General features: G+C 43.3%; 1 protein-coding gene and 1 long non-coding RNA gene across 2 annotated transcripts in view; both read right to left on the bottom strand.

Annotated features, from left to right (window-relative positions):
• The window catches only part of LOC134624293 (NACHT, LRR and PYD domains-containing protein 12-like), a 521,298-nt gene that overhangs the window by 127,600 nt on the left and 367,838 nt on the right, over positions 1-25,860 (bottom strand). Inside the window, exon 8 of the mRNA XM_063469262.1 lies at positions 5,785-5,958. Coding sequence (XP_063325332.1) covers positions 5,785-5,958 — 174 coding nt within the window. The remainder of the gene's footprint in view (positions 1-5,784; positions 5,959-25,860) is intronic.
• LOC135932688 (uncharacterized) lies at positions 9,972-12,532 on the bottom strand. Its single transcript, XR_010573589.1, has 3 exons — positions 12,368-12,532; positions 11,599-11,677; positions 9,972-10,028 (listed from the first exon to the last, which is right to left on the bottom strand). It is a non-coding gene; the product is annotated as an uncharacterized LOC135932688 (long non-coding RNA).

The raw sequence follows: 25,860 nt of genomic DNA, 5'->3' as shown, positions 1-25,860 counted from the left end.
ACCCCGGACTTAATAATTAAATAATAATAAAAATAACCTTTTCTTTAAGCAGCTGTTCAGGCTACTAAACTGATCCCAGAAATAACAAGTGACACCATTAATAGTGGAGCTAACTTTAACAGGTGAAACTGATTTGACCTATAAGGCTACTGCGGTTACTTCTTATCAGGGTTAGTAAGGAAGACATCTGGATGAGGTAGTTAGTAGTATGTAGTTAGTACCGGGCGAGTCCCCTCCCCCACATCAGCACCAGAACCCTGCATTATCTACAGGGTAAGACTGCCTGTTTTGTCAAACTATGGCCATTACTACTGTAATCATTTGCAGCCCAGTGTGCCGCTCTCTCTGCTGGGTGAACCACTGGAGCTCACCCAGTCATCCCTTTCTTTCTCTCAAGAAGAAGTGAAATAAATATATTTATTGTGTTACGAGTGTAATATTCTTTAAATCAAACTGTAATGAATAAATCAAGCAAGAAGATTTGGTGGCTCCAAGTGTTGTAGAAGAAAAGATAAACATCTCATTTTGAGAAATAAGCCTTTAAAATTAAGTAAGTACTGTGAATAAAAAATAAACAGCGAACCAATCAGTAGTTGCCAATATCCTCCTAATTTCATTCACAAAGAAATTATATATACATATATATATATATATATATATATATATATATATATATATATATATATATATATATATATATATATATATTTATGTAAAACACCCATCTTGCCCCTGCGGGCGGTTTATCCTTCAAGCTCGGGTCCTCTACCAGAGGCCTGGGAGTTTGAGGGTTCTGCGCAGTATCTTAGCTGTTCCCAGGACTGCGCTCTTCTGGACAGAGATCTCCAATGTTGTTCCCGGGATCTGCTGGAGCCACTCGCCTAGCTTGAGAGTCACCGCACCTAGTGCTCCGATTACCACGGGGACCACCGTTACCTTCACCCTCCACATCCTCTCGAGCTCTTCTCTGAGCCCTTGGTATTTCTCCAGCTTCTCGTGTTCCTTCTTCCTGATATTGCAGTCATTCAGAACCGCTACATCGATCACTACGGCCGTCTTCTTCTGTTTGTCTACCACCACTATGTCTGGTTGGTTAGCCACCACCATTTTGTCCGTCTGTATCTGGAAGTCCCACAGGATCTTAGCTCAGTCATTCTCCATCACCCTTGGGGGCATCTCCCATTTTGACCTCCGGACTTCCAGGCTATACTTCCAGGTTATGGCGTTCCATGTATGCCTTGCCTGCTAGCATCTTGCACCCTGCTGTTATGTGCTGGATTGTCTCTGGGGCATCTTTACACAGCCTGCACCTGGGGTCTTGCCTGGTGTGATAGACCCCAGCCTCTATGGATCTTGTACTCAGAGCTTGTTCTTGTGCTGCCATGATTAGTGCCTCTGTGCTGTCTTTCACTCCAGCTTTGTCCAGCCACTGGTAGGATTTCTGGATATCAGCCACCTCCTCTATCTGACAGTGGTACATACCGTGCAGGGGCCTGTCCTTCCATGATGGTTCCTCGCCTTCCTCCTCTTTCTTGGGTTTCTGCTGCCTGAGGTATTCACTTAGCACGCTGTCAGCTGGGGCCGTCTTCGTGATGTATTCGTGGATGTTTCTTGTCTCATCCTGGACTGTGGTGCTGACACTCACCAGTCCCCGGCCCCCTTCCTTCCGCTTAGCGTACAGCCTCAGGGTGCTGGACTTGGGGTGAAACCCTCCATGCATGGTCAGGAGCTTTCTTGTCTTTATGTCAGTGGCTTCTATCTCCTCCTTTGGCCAGCCTATTACCCCAGCAAGGTACCTGATCACGGGCAGGGCGTAGGTGTTGATGGCCCGGATCTTGTTCTTACCGTTCAGCTGACTCCTCAGGACTTCCCGACCCTCTGCAGGTACTTGGTGGTTGCAGCTTTCCTAGCGGCCTCTTCATGGGTCCCATTCGCCTGCGGGATCCCCAGGTACTTGTAACTGTCCTCTATGTCTGCAATGTTGCCTTCTGGTAGTTCAATCCTCTCAGTTCTGACTACCTTTCCTCTCTTTGTTATCATCCGACTACACTTCTCCAGTCCGAACAACATTCCAATGTCATTTCTGTATAGCCTGGTAGTGTGGATCAGTGAATCGATGTCTCGTTCACTCTTGGCATACAGCTTGATGTCATCCATGTACAGGAGGTGGCTGACAACCGCTCCGTTTCGTAGTCGGTATCCATAGCCAGTCTTGTTAATGATCTCACTGAGGGGGTTCAGGCCTATGCAGAACAGCAGTGGGGACAGAGCATCTCCTTGGTAGATCCCGCACCTGATGGTAACTTGCGCTATGGGCTTGGAGTTGGCCTCTAGTGTTGTACGCCACATCCCCATTGAGTTCCTGATGAAGGCTCTTAGGGTCCTGTTGATCTTGTACAATTCTAGGCATTCCAGTATCCAGCTGTGGGGCATTCAGTCATAGGCCTTCTTGTAATCAATCCAGGCTGTGCACAGGTTGGTCAGTCTTGTCTTGCAGTCTTGGTTGACTGTTCTGTCTACCAGTAGCTGGTGTTTTGTACCTCTGGTATTCTTGCCAATCCCTTTCTGTGCCCCGCTCATGTATTGACCCATGTGCCTGTTTGTCTTAGCCAATATGATGCCTGACAGGAGCTTCCATGTAGTACCCAGGCAGGTTATTGGTCGGTAGTTGGATGGGACCGGTCCCTTCTTGGGGTCCTTGGGAATCAGGACCGTCCGACCTTCGGTTAGCCATTCCATTCCTTTTCAGGGAGGTCGCTATGGTCTGCCCTCAGATCCACTAGCCACTGAGCATTGCCGTTATGGGCAATGCCATAGGGGTATCGTTGCACCCCTAATTTTATATATATATATATATATATATATATATATAGATAGATAGATAGATATTAGGGGTGCAACAATACTCATATAGATATTGAACCGTTCGATACAGTGCTTTCGGTTCGGTATGCATGTGTATTGAGCAATACAAAATTTTTAATTTATTTTATCATCTTTTCTTCTGACGATGCTGTCTGTGTTGAGAGCTCAGTGGATCTGCGTTCGACTACTCCACCTAGGCTGCACTGTCGAGTGCAGATCCACTGAGCGCAGGTCAAGCTAGCGAGACACAAGCTAAGCTCGTTGCAACATGGCAAATTGAACCTTCCCTACCCTCATTCAGGTCTGGCCTTTGGAATTATTTTGGTCTTCATGTGAAGTATGACCCTGAAGGTAAGCGTGTCATGGACAAAAGTAAAACAGTATGTCGGATGTGCCACGCAATACTCAATTACATGGGTGGGAACTACTGCGTTAGCGCAGTTTGGTCGTTAACGTTTTGACGCTGTCCAGCCCCACGCACGGGCGATCCGCGGTAGCTCGTTAACGGAGATTTGCCGTGTTGTGGCGTTAACGTCATTTCAGATTAAAGCTGACAGCACTAGTGGGAACACAGTGAATATGACTGCACATTTACGCTGACATCATCCTAGTGCAAAGACAAGTGGAAGCAGACAAAAACAACAAGCACGCATGCTACAAACTTTACCTGAGTCATTTAGACAGCTGTTAGCATATGATTCTCCTTATGGGGACCTGATATGTTTAATATGCTGCTGAGAATATAGCCCAGAAAAAGCGTATAGTATAGCTTTTATTTTGGTAAGAGCAATTTCTCTGTTATAAACTCTCTTTTCCAAAGATGAGGGATTTCTCCAACAGATAGATTTTTTTATTAGTTTGTTGTTTCAGCAACATTAAATTTAAAAACTGTACTTTTGAGTTAAAATATATATTTATATTTTAATAAATGACAAATTAAAAAAGCATGAACATTTTTTTGTATCTAAAAAATATCGAACCGTGACACCAAAGTATCTAACCAAACCAAACGGTGAATTTTGTGTATCGTTGCACCCCTAATATATATATATATATATATATATAGCACATATATATATATACATATACAGTGGGGCAAAAAAGTATTTAGTCAGCCACCGACTGTGCAAGTTCCCCCACTTAAAATGATGACAGAGGCCAGTAATTCGCACCAGAGGTACACTTCAACTGTGAGAGACAGAATGTGAAAAAAAAATCCATGAATACACATGGTAGGATTTGTAAAGAATTTATCCGTAAATCAGGGTGGCAAATAAGTATTTGGTCACCTCAAACATGGACAATCCCTGGCTCCCACAGACCTGTAACGTCTTCTGTAAGACGCTTTTCTGTCCCCCACTCGTTACCTGTATGAATGGCACCTGTTTGAACTCATCATCTGTATAAAAGACACCTGTCCACAGCCTCAAACAGTCAGACTCCAAACTCCGCCATGGCCAAGACCAAAGAGCTCTCGAAGGACACCAGGAAAAGTATTGTAGACCTGCACCAGGCTGGGAAGAGTGAATCTACAATAGGCAAGCAGCTTGGTGTGAAAAAATCAACTGTGGGAGCAATCATCAGAAAATGGAAGACATACAAGACCACTGATAATCTCCCACGATCTGGGGCTCCACGCAAGATCTCATCCCGTGGGGTCAAAATGATCATGAGAACGGTGAGCAAAGATCCCAGAACCACACGGGGGACCTGGTGAATGACCTGCAGAGAGCTGAGACCAAAGTAACAAAGGTCACCATCAGTAACACACTAAAACGGCAGGGAATCAGATCCCGCAGTGCCAGACGTGTTCCGCTGCTGAAGCCAGTGCATGTCCAGGCCCGTCTGAAGTTTGCCAGAGAGCACATGGATGATACAGCAGAGGATTGGGAGAATGTCATGTGGTCAGATGAAACCAAAGTAGAACTTTTTGGTATAAACTCAACTCGTCGTGTTTGGAGGACGAAGAATACTGAGTTGCATCCCAAGAACACCATACCTACTGTGAAGCATGGGGGTGGAAACATCATGCTATGGGGCTGTTTTTCTGCCAAGGGGACAGGACGACTGATCCGTGTTAAGGACAGAATGAATGGGGCCATGTATCGTGAGATTTTGAGCCAAAACCTCCTTCCATCAGTGAGAACTTTGAAGATGAAACGCGGCTGGGTCTTCCAACATGACAATGATCCAAAACACACCGCCCGGGCAACAAAGGAGTGGCTCCGTAAGAAGCATTTGAAAGTCCTGGAGTGGCCTAGCCAGTCTCCAGACCTCAACCCCATAGAAAATCTGTGGCGGGAGTTGAAAGTCCGTGTTGCTCGGCGACAGCCCCAAAACATCACTGCTCTCGAGAAGATCTGCATGGAGGAATGGGCCAAAATACCAGCTACTGTGTGTGCAAACCTGGTAAAGACCTATAGTAAACGTTTGACCTCTGTTATTGCCAACAAAGGTTATGTTACAAAGTATTGAGTTGTATTTTTGTTATTGACCAAATACTTATTTGCCACCCTGATTTACGAATAAATTCTTTAAAAATCCTACCATGTGTATTCATGGATTTTTTTTCACATTCTGTCTCTCACAGTTGAAGTGTACCTCTGGTGCGAATTACTGACCTCTGTCATCATTTTAAGTGGGGGAAGTTGCACAATCGGTGGCTGACTAAATACTTTTTTGCCCCACTGTATATATATATCAATCCCCAAAGGAGCCTAAATCTTTAAATTAGGCAATTGAAGTCTTTTTTTTAAATAAACAAAGAGATGACTATAACAACTTTTAAAAGTAATTCAGGGTACAATTATCCACTCAAATGTAAATAAAAGTTCACTTGACAGCTGTATAAAAGTAACCTGTTTATACAATAATATAAATCACATTTCAAATGATCTGTGGAAAAGTTTAAATCCTGACCTGAGAGTTTCCACTGCACACTGTGAACTCTTTAGTCCAGCACACAGAAGCTTCATTCCTGAATCCTGCAGGTCAGAGTTACTGAGGTCCAACTCTCTCAGACTGGAGGACTGGGAGGTGAGGACTGAGGAGAGAGCTTCACAGCTTCTCTCTGACAGGTTACAGCCACTCAGTCTGAAAAATAAAAGACAATCTATCAAACAAATACTCATGTAGAGTTTGTTAATAATAATAACATTTCACAACATTAAATGTTGACTTATATTTTTAAAGGAAACATAAACATACTAAGATACAACATCACACGGATGAACTTTAATTAATAATTCTAAAAACAAAATGTTTTCTGATCTGACCTCAGAGTATTCAGTTTACAGTTTAAACTTTGTAGTCCAGCAGACAGAAGCTTCACTCCTGAATCCTGCAGCTTTCTGATACTCAGGTCCAGCTCTGTCAGACTAGAGGACTGTGAGCTGAGAACTGAGGACAGAGCTTCACAGTTTTCCTCTGAGAGTTCACAGATGTTAAGTCTGAAGATAAAAACATGCATAAAGATTGTTCTGTATCAAGTGTAATCAGGGTGCAATAGCTTATTGTCTTGTGCTAAGCAGATTAGTAAAACTTCACTTTGACTTAGAAATGAATATAAATGCTAGTAAATACAGATAACCGGACAAAGATATGTACAAAAACAAACATTAAACACATAAACAAACAGAACTAAACAGAATACAAATTGATCTGACCTCAGAACATTCAGTTTGGCGTGTGGACTCTCCACCGCAGCAGACAGAAGCTTTACTGCTGAAGCCTTCAGGCTGTTGGTACTCAGGTCCAGCTCTCTCAGACTACTGGACTGGGAGCTGACCACTGACAACAAATATTCACAGCATTCTGCTGAGACATTAGAGCTGCTCAGTCTGAGAGAGAAAGGAAAAAAACAAAACAATAAATGTGATCAAATTAAATTTGTTTATATGTTGAACCATTTTTTTTTCATATTATTTGAAACCTATGAGACTATAAGTGCTACCAATCCAGTGCACACGACTGGTACTTTGATGGTACCTTGATCAGGGGTACCACAAGGTAGCTATTCGGTGAATTCGACCCCTGACTTTATGATCATGGGGCGACCACTCTGAGCCTACTGAGCTAATAATTATGTGTACACTATCATACAATATTAACTAAAACAACTGATTTAGAAAATTTTAGTAATTCAATAATCATTGTGCTCATTACCTGTGTATTGTGAGGAACACTGGATTTTAAACATTAGCTGTATAAAACTGTTCCCGTTAAAGGTGTGTATAAAGGAGATGAGCTGAAACAGACTTCATGGAGAATGTTTGCTGTCAGGATATATCAAAGACAAAGCAGAGGTCCATCCAGTATCTTCCACTAAGCCCACAGAGGGACAGACAACCACTCTCAATTACACCTTCATGAAGTTTAGATCACCAGGTAACCTAACTGCCTGTCTGTGGACAGTGGGAGGAAACTGTAGAGGACCCAGAGAGAACCCACGGTAATTCTGTGGTAACACTGGTTATGGAAGCCTTACAGTTAGATATGGTTACTGACAAGAAACACGACCTTAGAGACAATTTCAGTAATGAAGACCGAAGTTCTCCCTCCATACAGGATGAAAACATGACAGCACAGCAAAGATTTATATTTAAAAAGGGAGAGTGTGCACTGAAAGTGACATACAAACTTGAACTTAACTCACGAACATCAGAAAAAGATGTAGGTAAAGTCTGGTAGCTGAAGTTTGTGCTTTAGAATAAAACAACCAAACTCCTGAAGCTGGAGACAAGTGAACAAGCTGAGGATTATAAACCTGTCAGAGGGGCTGAAGCATCAGAGCTCATGTTCTTATAGGCTGGTCTGGATTGTTCTTTTGAAGAGTTACAGAACAAAGTGTGTTTTAGAAATGCTGGAGTGAAACATTAAAACTACCATATATTTACTGCGTGAACTCAGCATTTCTGATTTATTTCCCACGATTTTAACAATGAAGCAATGACAACATGTTTACTTACAGAGCTTTGTTGGAGGCTCTGACCACTGGCAGCATTCTCAGAAGACCCTGCTCTGAAGCAGAGTATTTCTTGAAGTCAAACACATCCAGATCTTCTTCTGATGACAGTAAGATGAAGACCAAAGCTGACCACTGAGCAGGAGACAGTTTATCTGTGGAGAGACTTCCTGATCTCAGGGACTGTTGGATCTCCTCCACTAGAGAACGATCATTCAGTTCATTCAGACAGTGGAACAGATTGATGCTTTTCTCTGCAGGCAGATTCTCACCGAGCTTCTCCTTGATGTACTGGACTGTTTCCTGATTGGTCAGTGAGCTACTTCCTGTCTGTGTCAGCAGACCTCTTAGGAGAGTCTGATTGGTCTGCAGTGAAAGACCCAGGAGGAAGCGGAGGAACAAGTCCAGGTGTCCATTTGGACTCTGTAAGGCCTTGTTCACAGCACTCTGGTGGAGAAATTTTAGTTTTGGTTCTGTCTCTCCAGATTCTACTTCCCTTTGCAATTCTTGTTTTTTAAATAATTTAGACCACCAGGAGGTGGTTTGTTGCACTTCCAGCAGATTGACTCCAGAGTTGATGAAGGTCAGATGGACATGAAGAGCAGCCAGAAACTCCTGAACACTCAGATGGATGAAGCAGAACACCTTGTCCTGGTACAGTCCTCTCTCCTCTTTAAAGATCTGTGTGAACACTCCTGAGTACACTGAGGCTGCTCTGATATCGATGCCACACTCTGTCAGGTCTGATTCATAGAAGATCAGGTTTCCTTTCTGCAGCTGATCAAAAGCCAGTTTTCCCAGAGACTCAATCATCTGCCTGCTCTCTGGACTCCAGTGTGGATCTGTCTCAGCTCCTCCATCATACTTGACCTTCTTCACTTTGGCCTGAACCACCAGGAAGTGGATGTACATCTCAGTCAGGGTCTTGGGCAGCTGTCCTCCCTCTCTGGTTTCCAGCACATCCTCCAGAACTGTAGCAGTGATCCAGCAGAAGACTGGGATGTGGCACATGATGTGGAGGCTTCGTGACGTCTTGATGTGGGAGATGATCCTGCTGGCCTGCTCCTCATCTCTGAATCTCTTCCTGAAGTACTCCTCCTTCTGCGGGTCAGTGAACCCTCTGACCTCTGTCACCATGCCAACACAGTCAGGAGGGATCTGATTGGCTGCTGCAGGTCGTGTGGTTATCCAGAGGCGAGCAGAGGGAAGCAGTTTCCCCCTGATGAGGTTTATCAGCAGCACATCCACTGAGGTGGACTTTCTAGGGTCAGTTAGGATTGTAGTTTTGTGGAAGTCCAGAGGAAGTCGACACTCATCCAGACCATCAAAGATGAACACAACCTGGAAGTCTTCAAAGCTGCAGATTCCTGCTTCTTTGGTTTCAGTAAAGAAGTGATGAACAAGTTCCACCAAGCTGAACTTTTCCTCTTTCAGCACATTCAGCTCTCTGAAAGTGAATGGAAATATGAACTGGATGTCCTGGTTGGCTTTGTCTTCAGCCCAGTCCAGGGTGTATTTCTGTGTTAAGACTGTTTTCCCAATGCCAGCCACTCCCTTTGTCAGCACTGTTCTGATTGGTTCATCTCTTCCAGGTGAGGCTTTAAAGATGTCTTCTTGTCTGATGGTTGTTTCTGGTCTGTCTGGTTTCCTGGATGCTGTTTCAATCTGTCTGACCTCATGTTCATCATTGACCTCTGCAGTCCCTCCCTCTGTGATGTAGAGCTCTGTGTAGATCTCATTCAGAAGGGTTGGGTTTCCTGCTTTAGCGATGCCCTCAAACACACACTGGAACTTCTTCTTCAGAGCAGATTTAAGGTTACGATGAGAAACTGCAGCTGGAAGTTCTGAATAATAATAATAAAAATACAACTTCAACAATCATATTTTACAAAACGCTGATGACAATTTCTGACCCACTGAAAAATGACTGAACACACTGGTGTCACAAGTGTTTCATTTCTCTAACAGCTTAAAACCTTAAGTAGGAAATCCTCTTACGTCTCTGCAGACGGTCAGCCAGCTCCTCCTGCTTCATTCTCCTCAGGAAGTCCACTGTGATCTTCACAAATGCCTCTCTGCTGCTTCTCTGCTCATCGTCCTCCCTCTGAAACTCCAAGCACTGGGGCTTATTTGGATTCAGAACCTTCTGGATCTTCTTCAGCTCGGTCTTCACAAAAGTGATGATGTTGTCCTCCAGCAGCTGGAACAGAATACTTTATGAACGAGCCACCACTCTGAACTTCAGTCTCCACAACATCCACCTCTTTACGATCAAGGTGCATATCATCCACAATCTCTTCACCAATTATAAGTTTGACTTTATCTGATTAACTGAGACATTCTCCACAACTCCATGATCCCAAAACGTTGATTCTGTTCATATGAATGCAGTGATTTCAGTGGGAGCAACATTTCACTGGTGTTCAGAGCTGAACTACAAATAGGTTGATGATAGAAGCCATCGACTGGAGCAAAAACTGGGCATCATCAGGACGCTACAACACAGAACAAACACCATCCCCACAGACACAGCAGCTGACCAAACACATCCTGCTGCAGGATGTTAACATAGCAGCCAATGATGATCCCACTTACTGTGAACAACATTTGGACCTGATTTGCTGCTCTGGTTTACACGTGAACTTTGAGTACTGTCACCAACTTGAGAGGCTCTACAGTAAAACTGGACTTGTCCACAAACAGATGTATAAAATTCATAAACTACATTACAAGGACAGCATTGCTCAATCAACTCTAATTACTATGGCCATGTTATCTCTTCTAATTAAGGTACAGACACTCAAACTTGCTGCTTTCAGTGAGAAGTCAAATGTCTGAATATGATCTGGAAGCTGCTGAGAGTCCTCCTTCCCATGGGGTTTACTTTCTCTACTACTTTCACTATAAACACGCCCCTTTCATGCACCTGCAGAGGGCCACCAGCAGATGGAGCTGTCTTAAATAAATCCACTTGGATAGTTAGCTGTAGATGATTTTCTCAGTATGATTGTAGGATTTTGAGTTATTCTTTAGATTTATTTAAACTCTTCTATTGTGCACAAGTGTTGAGCGACCCATAATTTCTCTGTACTTTTCATAAGAGCAGCCAGACTTTCAGCTAGTTTTTCTTTGCTCTGCAGGCTTTATGAAGGTGTGTCAAAGTTGTTCTTTGGACATTGGCTGCTTTTTATGGGGGCTGGGTCTTTGGAAAGTGAGCAAACCACAGTTTTAGTAACACACCCTGAACTGCACACTTTAACAAACAACATGAGATTTTAACAGTAATGTAAAAATTCTGTGATTCATTGTTATTAAGCACAAACACATCTATGGCCCCGTTTCCATTAGTAGCTGCTCAGATTGACTCACCACAGGTCGCCACACTGGACTGGATCCACTGGTTTCCATTACAGTTGAGGACCACCTAATGTGGTCGTCTTAATACAGCCCAGTGTCGACTCACTTCATCAGTAAGTGCTAATGCTGCTAATTTCCATCATATATGTCATTTATTGCTCAAAGTTATCGTAGAAACAGTTATTCAGCTTCATTCCCACTGATCTCGACTACAAACTGTTTCACTTTGGTTTCTGTTTAAAGCCTCGATGTTTAAAACGTTTCCCTGTGATCACATTTGCACCGTCTGATTTCAAAGTTTGTTTTCTTTTGGTCATTTAGTCCACAGAGTCCTTGGTGTTCTGAAAGGGACCTATAAACAAATGTATTATTATTAATATTAATAATAAAGTAGTTGTTGTACATGTACAGACCATAAATATGGAGTCCAGCTGTGTTTGATGCTGCTGGGCAGACTGACCACTGGGAACCTCTGAGCTCTGCTGGTCCACTCTGTGGAGGAACCACAGACACACACACACACAAATGAAGCCACTTTCATTATTAAAATGTGAATTTAGCCTCTAAAAGCTGTGTTCAGTCAGTTTTGCTACTTCCCTGTGTCTGACCTCACGTATGTGCTTCTGAAAAGAACAGTTAACATTTCTCGTAAACACTTTTAAGCCTGTGAAAAATCCTTTTTAGAACAGTTTAAGCTGTTATATGTTGAACTCTTGGCTGACATCATATTAAATGCTGTGGATTCAGAATATGATGTCACTTAAGTTTACATGTGTGAAGGCAGACGAGTCAGTACTTTTGGTAATACAGTGTTAAGTTGCACTGATTGATTTCCATGAACAGCACTGTGGTTCAGTGTTGTCCTGATGGAGTAACAGCAGCCAGTATGATCCAGGCTTTAGCTGCTGGGTCTCTGTGTGACCTCTCAGACTGTTTAACAGATCAGACACAAAGAGAATCAGAGCAGCTCTTTAAAGACAAACATGAACCCACTCAGGTCACACTTTCCCCACAGATATGAGCATCACTGTCCTCAAACAGCAAATGACCAAGTCTAACATTTGGATCTTTTCTCTTTCATTGTTTTCTTTTTAATGAATCTTTGTAACAATCTGAGGATGTTTCAGGTCAGATTTATCCAGGAAACACAAACAGGTAAAGGAGTCATCACAGCTCTCTGACCTCGTTGGTCCAGGTTCACCACTGAACTGTGGAGGCAGACCTTTGGACCGGTCACTCCTCACAGACGGACAGCTGGACCCTGCAGACTGTGACCTCTGACCTCTGCAGACACAAACATGATTGAAGCAGCTGTGATCACACAGACTGCAGATAATGCAGCTGTTTCCTGTCAGTAACAGTCCTCTTAGATTAGAGTTCAGCTTTTTACAGGAAAACTGGACAAAACTGATTTTTGTTACAAATTCATTTTCGTTTCCTCTCAGCTCACAAACACAGTCAGAAAATCAACCAGAATCAACACTGATTATAATGTCAGTGCAGAATTATTTCTGTTAATCAGTGAGTTCAGCTCTCTGACCTCGTTGGTCCAGGTTCACCACTGAAGTCTGGAGGTTGATCTTTGGACCGGTCACTCCTCACAGACGAACAGCTGGACCCTGCAGACTCTGCTCTGTCCTCCTCTTCCTCCATCATCATCTTCAGTCAGTCTGAGAGGTAAACCATAAACACTCAGTGAGTTCATATTAACAGGAGTAGCTGAGTTACAGTCGCTGACCTCTGACCTGTCATGTGACCTAAATACCAGGTCAATATGTCTGTAGGTTCTCAGTCATCCAGGTCATGTGATCTAAGGAGCTTAAAAAGAAAAGATACTTCTTTAAGTTTCTGGAAAACGTTTCATCCAAGAAGCTTCTTCAGTTCTAAAACCAAACGGTGGAGAGTCCCAGATATTTAAACCTGAGACGGACAGAAAGCATGTCGGTGACCCACTATTGATCATGTGATCAGTCACATGATCAATAGTGGGTCAACAATATAACAACAATATAAACACTTATTTCAAGGATGAAACTGAGAGCCTGTTCACCAGGAACACAGACATCGGGAGCACAGACATCTGGAGCACAAACATCTGGAGCACAGACATCTGGAGCACAGACATCTGGAGCACAAACATCTGGAGCACAGACATCTGGAGCACAAACATCTGGAGCACAGACATCTGGAGCAGCATGTCGATGCTGTTGGTGGAGATCCTGAAGACTGAAGTCCAGGCAGCTCCAGCAATGATCCCGTGATGTGTTTTTATTCCATGTATGAATGTTTTTATTGACAGAGATGAAGTTTGTGTGTCAGTGATGCAGTGACTGTTGTTGTTACATGTACAGGCTGGTTAGACTCTATGAAACAGATCATACAGATCTCTGCATGTTAGAAGAGACTATTAAAGGTCATGAATGAGACAAAGGCAGGGAGGCGTCCTTTACAGCTAAACAGCAGAGTGAGAGAACAGCCAGCACCTCTACATTTATCACATTATACAGCACATGTATGATGCTGACAGGGATGATAAGAATTTAGTGATTCCATCATTGATATTACTTATTGATTCTCAGTAGCTCTGCTCTGGCAGTCACCACCATCACTGAGCAGCATATCAAAGACATTTGTGCGCATTAACTGCATGTTGTGGGTCAAATGTTTGTGCATGTGTAACCCATGGTTATTTTATTGCCAATTGTATTCTATTTTTATTCTAATTTGAAGTGTTACTGTTTTGTTAAGTGCTGAGTTTTCCCATGTACCGTGAATGCACCATAGCGCTGTGCGTGGTGACTTTCTTTCACTGCATCCGCCTGCACGGAGCCAGATGCGCAAAGCTGTGTGGAGATTCAGTCCTGTAACGTGTTGCGCTAAGGAATTAATGTTTTCTTTCAAGAATATCCTGGTGAGTCTTACAGTTGTACATTAAGTTGTGATTCACAGCCCAGTTTCTGAGTATAAAACCAGTCAGGATATTATGTTTGTCGAAGATGTGATGTCTGTCGTAGCACCTGCTAACGATTCCTTAGCTTCCTTAGCTATGTTAACCTGTGGAAGGTATGCTAGCGTACCCACATGTGCTCCCTGGGCTAACGCGCTTACATGTGAAGTTTTAGCTAACACACCACGTGAGACACTTTTCATGCGTTATGATTTGCAGTGAAATGTATTTTTGTCATTGATAAATTGTTATTGGCCAATAAGAACTGTATAGATGTGTGATGTGTGAAAAAAAGGGGATAACACTAGAGAAATATGTTTTATTTTACAAGTGAAGTGATTGCTCTGCACATTGTGTGCAGGCTGGTTTTTTTTGTGGTAGAAATCTGCTGCAAGGACCGAGCGGTGCCATCTAAAGACTGGATGCCACTGGAGGTGCCTAGAAAGGACATTCTCAATCTGAAGGCCACCTATTTCCTTGGAGGGTGGTAGGATACAACGATTTGCAATTTTTTTTTTTGAGGATTAACGGTTTTTTACTGAGATCTCAGGACGCTTTAAGTTGTTACTTTTTCTTTTTGGGTCAGATCTGATTCCATTTAAAAAACAAAAAAACTGATGCATCTAAAAGCAAAACTGTGACTAAAGACAATTAACACTTTACTAAGAACACTGAATATGAAGTGCACTGAACTGAAATGGACAGCCTACCTAATACATTTATGGACACTTTAAGTGATATATTGTACATTGTTGAGATTTACATGTTTGAAATGATTTAAATGTTCTGTTCATGCCTATGTTTTGGACCGTTTAAATGTTGAATACACTCAAATCACTTTTTTCCCTTTAAGTTGTTGTCAGTGTCTCATTCTGAGTGGAGGGTTTTTCCTTCTTTAAGTGAGTTACCACTGCCAGTCTCCTTACGATCCTAACTGAACCCAACGAGAGTAGATTTTGAAATATTGTTTTCCCTTGACTTTGTATGACAGATTAGTGTGGATTGGACTGATTTTTGACTACTCAGTTAAAAAGGGTGACACATGTTTGAGGCATTTCCTCTTTGTTGTGATCAGTGTTGGTCATTACTCAAAAAAGTTATTATTACACATATTACACAAAACACTTTAAAGTAATGGAGTACGTTACTTCATTACTCCTCATAACATTACTTTGATGTTACTGTGTAAAATGAGCTGAAACACTGTCTCATAATCAGCTGAGGTACACACCAACCACACACCAACAGTGAACTATGGAGCGGCAGATTTGTGCCGGAACTAAGCTGCACACAGCTGATGTGAGAAAGGAAATATTGGCGACTGTCAAGCCTTTGAGTCGCCGAGCAGCTGAATAGGGGAATAATGTTGACGCGCCCGCTGTTCAAAACTTAAGTCACAGTTCCAGATTAAAAACTCCTTTATTTGTTATCAAAACCTTAAAATCCGTAGAAAAAACAGTGATCAAAAAACATTCTAAGCGTGAGCGGTCAGCAAAAGTCGACTTCCCCCATCACCCACTCATTCACAAATTCCCTCGCGACCTGAACAGGTGATATAGCAATCACTATTACTATTACCGACACCACGTGACCCAAAGCTACGCCTATCCACAACATTCCGGCCCCTAATTATTACATTCTCACAGTAATAATTACACATCCGACACCATAACTCAAGACATACACTACATCACATCACAGACACCCAGTGAGACAACATAACATACTCAATAGTCCACCAAAGTTGTTTTCTCATTTCTTCTCTTCTTTTCTTCTGTCTGCACATGGTCAGTCAAAAATGTCACCGTCATGGGTCAGAAGTCTCCTGAAGAAGGCATATCTTTGTGACGGGTCTGCACACATGGCTGGTTGGGGTCTTAATCCAGACCTGACGCACAAGCCCCTTTTCATCTGGTGCAGCTCCGGTGACTCTCCCAATGATCCAGGAACCACGAGGTGCAGAATCATCCACTATGAGGACCACATCTCCAGGAATAAAGTTACGTTTAATCCTTCCCCATTTCTGGCGCTGCTGAAGTTGTGGCAAGTATTCTTTAGTCCATCTTTTCCAAAACAGGTCAGATATATATTGAACTTGCCTCCATCGTTTACGTGCATAGAGATCATCCCTCCGGAACAGGCCAGGTGGTAAAGACGGGTTGGACTTGAGAAGAAGGAGATGGCTTGGTGTTAAGGCTTCCAAATCATTTGGATCAGTGGATTCCAGCGTAATGGGTCTACTGTTGAGGATTGACTCCACTTCATAAAGAGCAGTTTGGAGCCCTTTCTCGTCCAAATGCTGTGTTTGGAGAGTGGAATTAAGGACCTTTCTGACAGAACGAATCAACCGCTCCCATGCTCCGCCATGATGCGATCCAGTTGGAGGATTAAAGATCCATCTCACTCCCTTCAAAGACAGAGCGTCAGAGATCTTTTGCTGATTCCACTCTTCCATAGCTCATCTCAGCTCGCGCTCTGCGCCCACAAAGTTAGTCCCATTGTCCGAGCGCAGTTCTTGTACCTGACCTCGTCTTGCAATGAAACGTCGTAAGGCGTTAATGAAAGAGTCAGTGTCAAGAGATGAGGCAACCTCAATATGTACTGCTCTAATTGCCAAACAAGTAAAAATAACACCATACCGCTTCACAAGACTTCTCCCATGCTTCACTTCAAATGGACCAAAATAGTCCACTCCAACAAAGCTAAATGGGGGTTTCTCAGGGGTCACTCTGCTTTCAGGCAACTCAGCCATCTGCTGCTGGCCTGCAGCTCCATGAAACCTTCTGCAGGTCACACACCTCGACATGATGCTTCGAATCAGAGTACCAGCACCAGGAATCCAATATTTTTGATGCAGCTTTGAGAGTATGTGGTTCCTTCCACCATGACCCACCTCTTTATGAGTATGCTGTAGAATGAGATTAGAAATGTGAAGCTCTTTAGCGATTATGACAGGATGCTTGGAATCTTCCGACATGACAGCCCTACTGAGACGTCCGCCAACCCGCAGCACGTCATCCTCCAAAACAGGATTCAACTTATATATGTGACTGCTTCGTTTCACACTCTCCCATTTGGAGACAACAAATTTCTTCAGCGTAACTCTTCCTCTGACAGAACTTAATTATTTGCATCTCAGCATCCTCAATCTCTCCCAGTGAAAGAAAGCCATGCCGGAAATCAACCTTATGTTGAGCATCTTCAGACTGAATTGTATCAGATGCAGACTGGAAATGTATCTTCCTGCGATGCAATAACAATATCTTGAACCTCAAAATCCAACCCATCACCCTGATGAGACGAGTCCAGGATGATGCACGACGGATTAAAAGGGTCAGAGGATGATCATCATCGTGTACTTGTGAGACGTTGATGGCAGCAGACACCTTAACTTCAGGATCTTCATGTGGAAGTTCTTGCAAGTTTTCTAGGTTCACGGCCCAATTGTTCTCTGGCTGTGTAAGAAATGCAGGACCAGATATCCATTCAGTGTCACGTAAAAAGGTCTCTGCCTTCATACCTCTGGAGGCAAGGTCCGCAGGGTTATGCGTGGTGTTCACATACCTCCATTGGGAGGCACTAGAAGCCTTGAGGATTTCTGACACTCTGTTTGCCACAAAAACACGGAACCTGGAAGTCTCATTGTTTATATATTTCAACACTGCAGTGCTGTCCGTCCAAAAGACAGAGTTTAGGAGAGGTAGTCTCAACTCCCTCCTCCACATTCTATCCATGCGAGCTGCTACCACAGCTGCCGTCAATTCCATGCGAGGGATGGTGACTGGTTTTAAAGGTGCCACCCTGGATTTTCCCATTATGAAGGAACTGTCCGTCTGTGAGCAACTGTTGTGCAGCAACAAGTAGGTAACAGCCCCATAGCCCTTCTCACTCGCATCTGCAAAGTGGTGCAACTGAGCAGTGGTCGTCTCTCCAAAATCAGGAGGTTTTAAACATCGTCCGATGCTGATGTTGTTCAACAGATGCAATTCTTCTACCCAGCTTTTCCACTCTTCAGCAACTGCTGATGGTATAGCATCATCCCATCCTATCCCCCTCTGGCACAGATCTTGAAGGATCCTCTTGGCTGTGAAGATAACAGGAGCTAGGAACCCCAGAGGGTCATAGAAGGAGCTTACTGTAGATAGGATCCCTGTCCGAGTCAATGGCCTGTTTGGGATGGATATGCAGAACTTATGCAGAAGTATGCTTTGTTGTAGCCTCGATGTCAGACATCAAAACAATTGGCTCTTTTCTGAACCTCGTCAGTACGCCAACCAAACCGTTTGTTAAGTCAGGACCGGTCAGGAGCTGCGCATTAAGAAAGACACCCTGGAATGATGCTGCACAGTCAAAGACGACCCACATCTTCCCCTTGGTAGGATGGTAAACCCCATGGTGAGGGATATACCAAAGCTTCCCATCACTGTGCTCCAATTCTGCGACTGGCACTCTCTTTGCATATCCTCTAGATATGAGATCTGTCATGAAGGCAGTGTAGTCTTTGTGAAAGTTTTTATCTCTGATGAACCTTTTCTTCAAACCTAAGGCTCGTTGCTCAGCAATTGCACGGTTGTCAGGCATTCTTATGTCTCGGTCTTTCAGTGGCAGGGCAATGCTGTAGTGCCCATCCCTCAAAGTCACCGTCTTGCTGGCCAATTCCAGGAACTTCAAGTCTTCCTTTGACAGCCCCATCTGTTCATCATTGCTGCTCTCAGGAAAGTCCATCTTAAACTGCTGTTTCCATAGCTTGTCCAGTGTGACAGCAGAAACTCTGTTGGCAGTAACAGTTGCCAAACATTCTGGCCTTCCACAGCATTCTCGATTAAGTGGCCCATTCACTGTCCAGCCAAGCACAGTCCTAATGGCAAAAGGTCCATCACCTACACTCCGGATGACCTCCAAAGGTTCTAGAGCTCTGGGCATATTCATGCCAATCAAAAGCTCCACATTGGCCTTAATTTCTGGCAAATGAACATGCTTCAAATGTGGCCAGTCATCCAGGTCCTGTTGATTTGGGATGTTACCAAGATCTACAGGCATTTTATGCTGAGTGAAGAGGTTAGGCATATCACAGTACATGTCACTGTCCAATCCAGCAACTTCAAGTTCAGGTACAATGAAACTGTCCACCACTTTCTCCTGTCCCATGGTGCGCAGGAGAATCTTTGTCCTCCTCCCGGCAATATTCAGCTTGTCCATAAGACCCACTGTACAAAAGGACGCTGAACTCCCTTGGTCCAGAAAGGCATACGTTTCCACTATTCTTTGACCTCTCTTTGATTTTACTTTAACTGGCACAATGGCAAGCTTACAGTCTTGTTCACCGGCCCCAGTAAGACCACTAGTCTGGATCGTAACAGGAATGTTATCTGCCTCATTATCAGGTTTGACTTCATTCTTCTCTTTAGGGTGGATATGGAGTATACTTGCATGTCTGAGACCTCAGATTTTACATGAAAGGCGTTTTCTGCATTCTTTGCTTATGTGCCCAGTACACAAACAGCCAAAACAGATGCTGTTCTTTTTAAGAAAAGAAATCTTCTCATTATGAGGTTTCTTATCAAGCAGAGCACATGACTCCAGTGTGTGTCCGCCTTTGCAGAAAAAAACAAGCCTTCACAGTGCTGCGACGATCTTGAGCCCCTGTCTGATTCTGTCTCTCGACATCAGAGACTGTTGTGGCGAAGCTACTTCCTTTAGCTCTTAGATGTGGAGAACGTTTCCCTCCATTGCTGCCCTTGGCTGAAAGATGTGTCGCTGGAACGTCACATAGATTTCCGAAGATGGGATCTGTTGCAATTTTAACTTGACGCTCAAGGAAGGAAACTATGTCAGTGAATGCGGCTCTGCGATGTTGCCTTTCCTGAATGTCACATGCTACTGTTCGCCATTTGTCTTTTAACTTATATGGCAGTCTTCTAATCACAGCAAGCATATTGGCAGGTGTATTTAATTCAGAGAGATCATTAATCTCTTCCATTGCATTGCAGCATCCACGTAGGAACAAACAATATGCCTGAAGAGCTTTTCCATCTTCTGATCTAATCAGTGGCCATGAGTGAACTTTGTTCAAATAAGCAGATGCAATCACATGTCCATTCCCAAAGTGCTCATACAGCAGAGTCTTTGCCTTTACATATCCAGCACTCTCAGACATATGTTGACAGCTTTTAACAAGTTCATTGGGCTGCCCCTTGGTGTACTGTGCAAGATAATGCAGGCAGTCGCCAACATCGCCAGTCTTTGCTTCTATGACCTGTTCAAACGAGCGCATAAAGGCCTGAAAATGTAAAGGATCACCATCAAAGGTTTGAATCTCCCTTTTGGGCAGTGAAGAAAGACTTTGCTGATGGACCAACATACAAGTTAATTCATTTTGTTTTTCCATAATGGACAACAGATTTTCATTGGCTACTGGATGAGCAGCTTGTGGCTTAGGCAAAAGTGGAATTGATCCAAAAGCGTCAGAAGGCCCCATAAGAGCGGGTGCAGGCTTTTCCCTTTTCATAGTCTGTTGCACTGTTTTTACTTGAAGTTCTGCATTCCCAGTGATTATGTTTCCTTTTGTAAGCATCTGTGGAACAAAAGTCTCTGCATCCGCATCAAGAATTTCAAGGCTGTTTCCCTTTGTTTTAAAATATGATTCCATTCCATTAGATTTCCGTGAAGTGATGCTCCGCATAGTGGATCCAGTTCTCAGCACGTTAACCTTTGCAACAGTTGCAGCTATATCTGCTTCAAGCTGAAGTTGTTCTTTCCTTCTCCTCAATTGTTCCTCTTGCTCTTCAAGATAGTGTTTTTCTTTCAGCATATGTTGATGTGCGAGCAAGGCAGCCATTTCAGCTTCTGCCCTGACACGTGCAGATGAAGTAGATGATACCCTTGAGCTTGACCTACTGCCTTGATTTGACACACTGTCGGATGGTAACACGTCATCATTAGCATCATTCAGGGAATTAAGAGATGATTGAAGTTCTTTTCCAGGGTGCTCTAGCAACTCCATTTCTCCTCCCAGGGAAGTTTCCTGTGATTGTGCTTTGTCAAATGATGGCCTCCCCGGACGTTTATCAGTTTCAGAAAGCCATATCTTAACATCCTCCATAAACCCTTTATTGTATTTAGCGATGCTTGAGAACCATGTATTTTGTTTATTTTTCTCATCAAATGAGATTAGAGAAAGTAAAGATTCATGCAATGCACTGGCATCCTTAAACAGGTGTGTTAACTCATCAAACTGTTTTTTGACTTGTGAATGATTTGTATCATCTTTCATTAGCTCTTTAAGAGACATAATAACACTTTTCATTTTATTTACATGCCTTTTCCGATCTGTTTGGATGGTTTCAATTTTGTTTGCAAGCGCTTTCTCAGTGAGAGAAATTGATCTTTTATCTTTTTCAGTTTTTCCAACAACAGATGCAGTCTGTGATCCACTCATTTTAAGCGTTCAAGATAAGCAGCATTCCAAAATCCAAAACAAAGGCAACAGCAATTCCTTTAAACTCAGTTGAACGCCTGCAGAGCCACAGCACACACATACACCAAATCCAACAGCAAACGTAGCGGTGGGCGTGTCACAAAAACATCTTCGTATGGTCAGAATCCACACTGCGTTCTAACAAGCAATACGCAGCGCAAAAACACAGTTTACATACCACCGTCGTCTTCTCCTTATTTGTCAGACTAGCCGCTTTAATGGGTGAAGTGGCGGCGGTGTGTGGGCTCGCGTCGGCGTTTATTCAGCGCTGATTGCGGGAAGCTCCATTGCCGTCGCACTTTTTGCTGACAAATATTGGCGACTGTCAAGCCTTTGAGTCGCCGAGCAGCTGAATAGGGGAATAATGTTGACGCGCCCGCTGTTCAAAACACAAGTCACAGTTCCAGATTAAAGACTCCTTTATTTGTTATCAAAACCTTAAAATCCGTAGAAAAAACAATGATCAAAAAACATTCTAAGCGTGAGCAGTCAGCAAAAGTCGACTTCCCCCATCACCCACTCATTCACAAATTCCCTCGCGACCTGAACAGGTGATATAGCAATCACTATTACTATTACCGACACCACGTGACCCAAAGCTACGCCTATCCACAACAGGAAACATTACACACTGACTTTAAGGGAGAGACTGGAAATACAAAGACACACAATTTGTTGTGTGAAGAACTCAAACATGAGCTGAACAAACAGTAAAGTTCCTAAAGACAAACTGTTAAAGGAGGAAACAAAGCAAACTTACAGTTTCTTCACACACCAACAACAAGCTCCACTCCAGGAAGTTCAGGAAGTGAAAGTAAATTTTGGCTGTATCCCAATTCAGGGTCTGCAGCCTTAAAGTACGCAGCCTCAACGATCCTCAAGGGCCGCGTACTCAAAGACCGCTAAGGCCGGAAGTGCAAGGCTTGTGAAATGGGACGGTCTAGCTCCCACGCTTCCCAGGTTGCCTAGCAACGATAACACCAATCGCTGGAAACGTTTCATACAGCTTTGTTTGACAGAAATGAAGGAGAACATATTTTGTTCGTGTGTTTGTTTCTACACGAGCTTTGTGTGATTTAATAAGTATCTGAGCCTGAGACCACAGGACTGTAAAACATGATTGTTGGCCTTCATATCTGTACTGTACAGTCATTTAAGATTAGCTAGTAAATAACATTTAGTTAATGTTGTTCATGAGACTAAAGTCAGTGTAAATATGATATGGCCAATATTATAGTCATAAGTTATTACAGCAGTGAGTTTGAACTCTCAAATCAAATCACTTCTATTGTCACATCACATGTGCAGGTACACTGGTACAGCACATGTGAGTGAAATTCATGTAAGTCACATGTGTCAAAGTCAAGGCCCGCGGGCCACATCTGGCCCGGCGTACATTTATATCTGGCCCGCGAGATCATTTTATAAAGATGTATTATTATTGTTATGCATGGCCCGGCGATGTGAGGAGCTAACAATATACAAACTACAGATCCCATAATGCAGCGCTGCAGCCTCCTTGCTGAACGCTAGGCTAACTGGTAACATCCCCGCAACAATCAAGTCAAACTTTTGTTATTGCGAAGCTAGCCGCTCACAATGGTGGAGAGAAAAGTTGATTCTGAAAGCAGAGCCTTTCAGCGCCAGTGGGTGACTGAATATATGTTTACAGGCATTGCCAGTAAACCCGTGTGTCTTATTAGTGGAGCTAATGTGGCTCTAATTAAGGATTTTAATTCAAGATGTCACTACGAGACAAAACGTAAGCTGAAAAACCTAAATGCAGAGCAGAAACTACAGAAAGTAGAAGTCTAAAGAAGAATCTGACATTTCAGCAGACCTTTTTCACCAGAGCAAAAATCACAAAGTGAAGCTGTCGTGAAAGCAAATTTTATTGTAGCAGAGGAGATAGCCAAATTGTTCCAGATCTACTGGCGTTTAGATCAACTGGCATTGGTCAAACAGATGTGTGGCAGTCTTGCGTTTCAGGAGCTGCTACCGACAAAACAGCAAAAAAACACCAAATGTGTCATCCGTGACACTTGTGAGGTTATCTCAAACACACTCCGTCAGTCTTGATGCCATTGAACAACAAAATGTTTAAAAATGTCGCGAGTTTACCTGGTGATAGCCTCATGCTCGACACGATCGCGAAAACAGCAAACAATTAACACCACGCCGGTGCTGTTCACAGGACAGCGAGAATAAACGATCGGGAGACTCTTGTCGTCGTTATCGTTCCCCTCGCACGTCTTATTTCTCCGGTTTCAGCGTTTTATGCTCAAAACGGAGCTGGCTTGGCCCTGACTTATCGAAGAATTAAGAAAGCGGAACCGGCTGTTCAAACCCCCACAAGGCTGCCCGCTGGGATTGGAATGATGTGACGAGGCGTGAGTTTCTCAAAATGGGCTCATTGAGTCAGGATAAGATCTTGGAGAGGCTACGGCTGCTGTGAATACTCAGAATAAGATCTGCAGACTGGATACATCTCGGAAGGGCTAGCCCGGAATAACATCTCTGGGCGCAAAATTGGATGACATCTCGGGGAGGCACACTGCCGTGAGTTCTCAAAAATTGGCTCCTTGAGCACAAGAAGTGACAACATCACAGAACGCAAGTATGGCGAAGCTCGCGGCTCTCCAATGGGAGATTGAGAGACCAGTGTTGGACTAGAACTGCTTTGAAATTCATATGAGCTGTTCGCACTAAAGTAAAAAATAACATCACTTATGCGGATACCCCTTTGGCGCCAGCTGCAAGGCCGGAGCTGAACAAAACACCATGATAACGACTGTGTTTAGTCTGTTCCTTCCCATTCCATGCAAGGCCACCTGGGTTGGCTGGAAGACTGTTTACTTAGCCTGGCAGGGCAAAGGACACTGTCTCAGCTGAACTCTGGACACGCACACACATACATATACTGATACTGATAAGCACTCACCGACGCATCGTCCTCCCTACCCCGGATCCAACGCCACCTCCAACGCTTACCTCCCCTCTGATGTGGACATCGGGTCAGTTGGAGGCGCAGTCGAAAGATTGCAGCGGTCCCAGATCAGATGTACACACTGGAACTCTTTCCCATGTTGCTTGTCTGTGTTTATTGTGCTATGGTGTGTTGATATCTGTGCATTCCTGTATTATCCTTTTGTGTTACACATTTCGATGTTTTTTTTTCCTCGCTACCTAGCCTGACCTGTCTCCCCAATGTGATGTTTGTGTATTGTATGTATGGTCGGCAAGGTCTGTCATCTCGGTTGTGGGCAAAAGACCTGCAACTGACAAATAAAGGCTATCTCATCATCTCATCTCATCTCATCATCATCAAAACTAAAGCGTGCAGTTTACTTTGTGTGCACTAACATGGATTCGAGTCAACCAGCGCCACCTCTGGCCAAGTGCCACAGCCTACAGCCAGATCAACTTGTGACACACATCTGCAGCACGTTTGAATTCGTTTCATGTACAATACATGTGTAATTTTCAATTGTGTCTGTTTGTGCGTCATGCAAATAAACCTTTGAAAATAATGAAATGATATCGTATATTTATTATTGGCCTACATTTGTACAAAATGCCAAATTATATACACAAAGTCATAGAAATCCCCACTCCAATTGGTCATCATGATTTTAATATTCTCTTTTTCCATAACAATGAAATACGCCTTGGACAAATATGACACATCAATAGTCATTAGTGTTGTCACATCACATCCTGTAAGCATCTTCTGTCTGTGTCCTTTCTCTGGAAATGAATATTTCCAGCCAATATAGGCAATCCATCAACATGGCTGGAGAGTTGGTTGTCATATACAGTCTGTATAAGTGTGGTTCATTTCAGGCACAACAAAATACATATATTAAACATAAAGTGCACAAAAACAAAAAAACAAAATTTACCTGAAAAGGAGTGGGACGAAGAAAACTTATTAAATCCCACCCCTATACTCACTCATCAACAAAAAACAATAGCTTCCCACAGCTACGCCCATCATTGCAAACCAAACAACACATCAACAGCCCCGGGCATCTCAACGGCAGCTCGCAAACAACAAATAGAACCTTCATAACTGAATACAAAATATATTAATTATAAATTGCGTTACCACAGGTAACAGGCCATAATAATTACATAGTAACAAACACACATCTACGCACACATGTACATATATGTACATACATACACTTTTTTTTTCTTTCTTTTTTTGGAATCCATACCAGCAATGGTAAGAGAACAGACATTACAGAG

This window comes from Pelmatolapia mariae, linkage group LG3_W (genome assembly GCF_036321145.2).
Source record: "Pelmatolapia mariae isolate MD_Pm_ZW linkage group LG3_W, Pm_UMD_F_2, whole genome shotgun sequence".
Lineage (NCBI taxonomy): Eukaryota > Metazoa > Chordata > Actinopteri > Cichliformes > Cichlidae > Pelmatolapia > Pelmatolapia mariae.
Note: the sequence above shows the minus strand (reverse complement) of the source record. Positions and strands in the feature narration are given on the sequence as shown.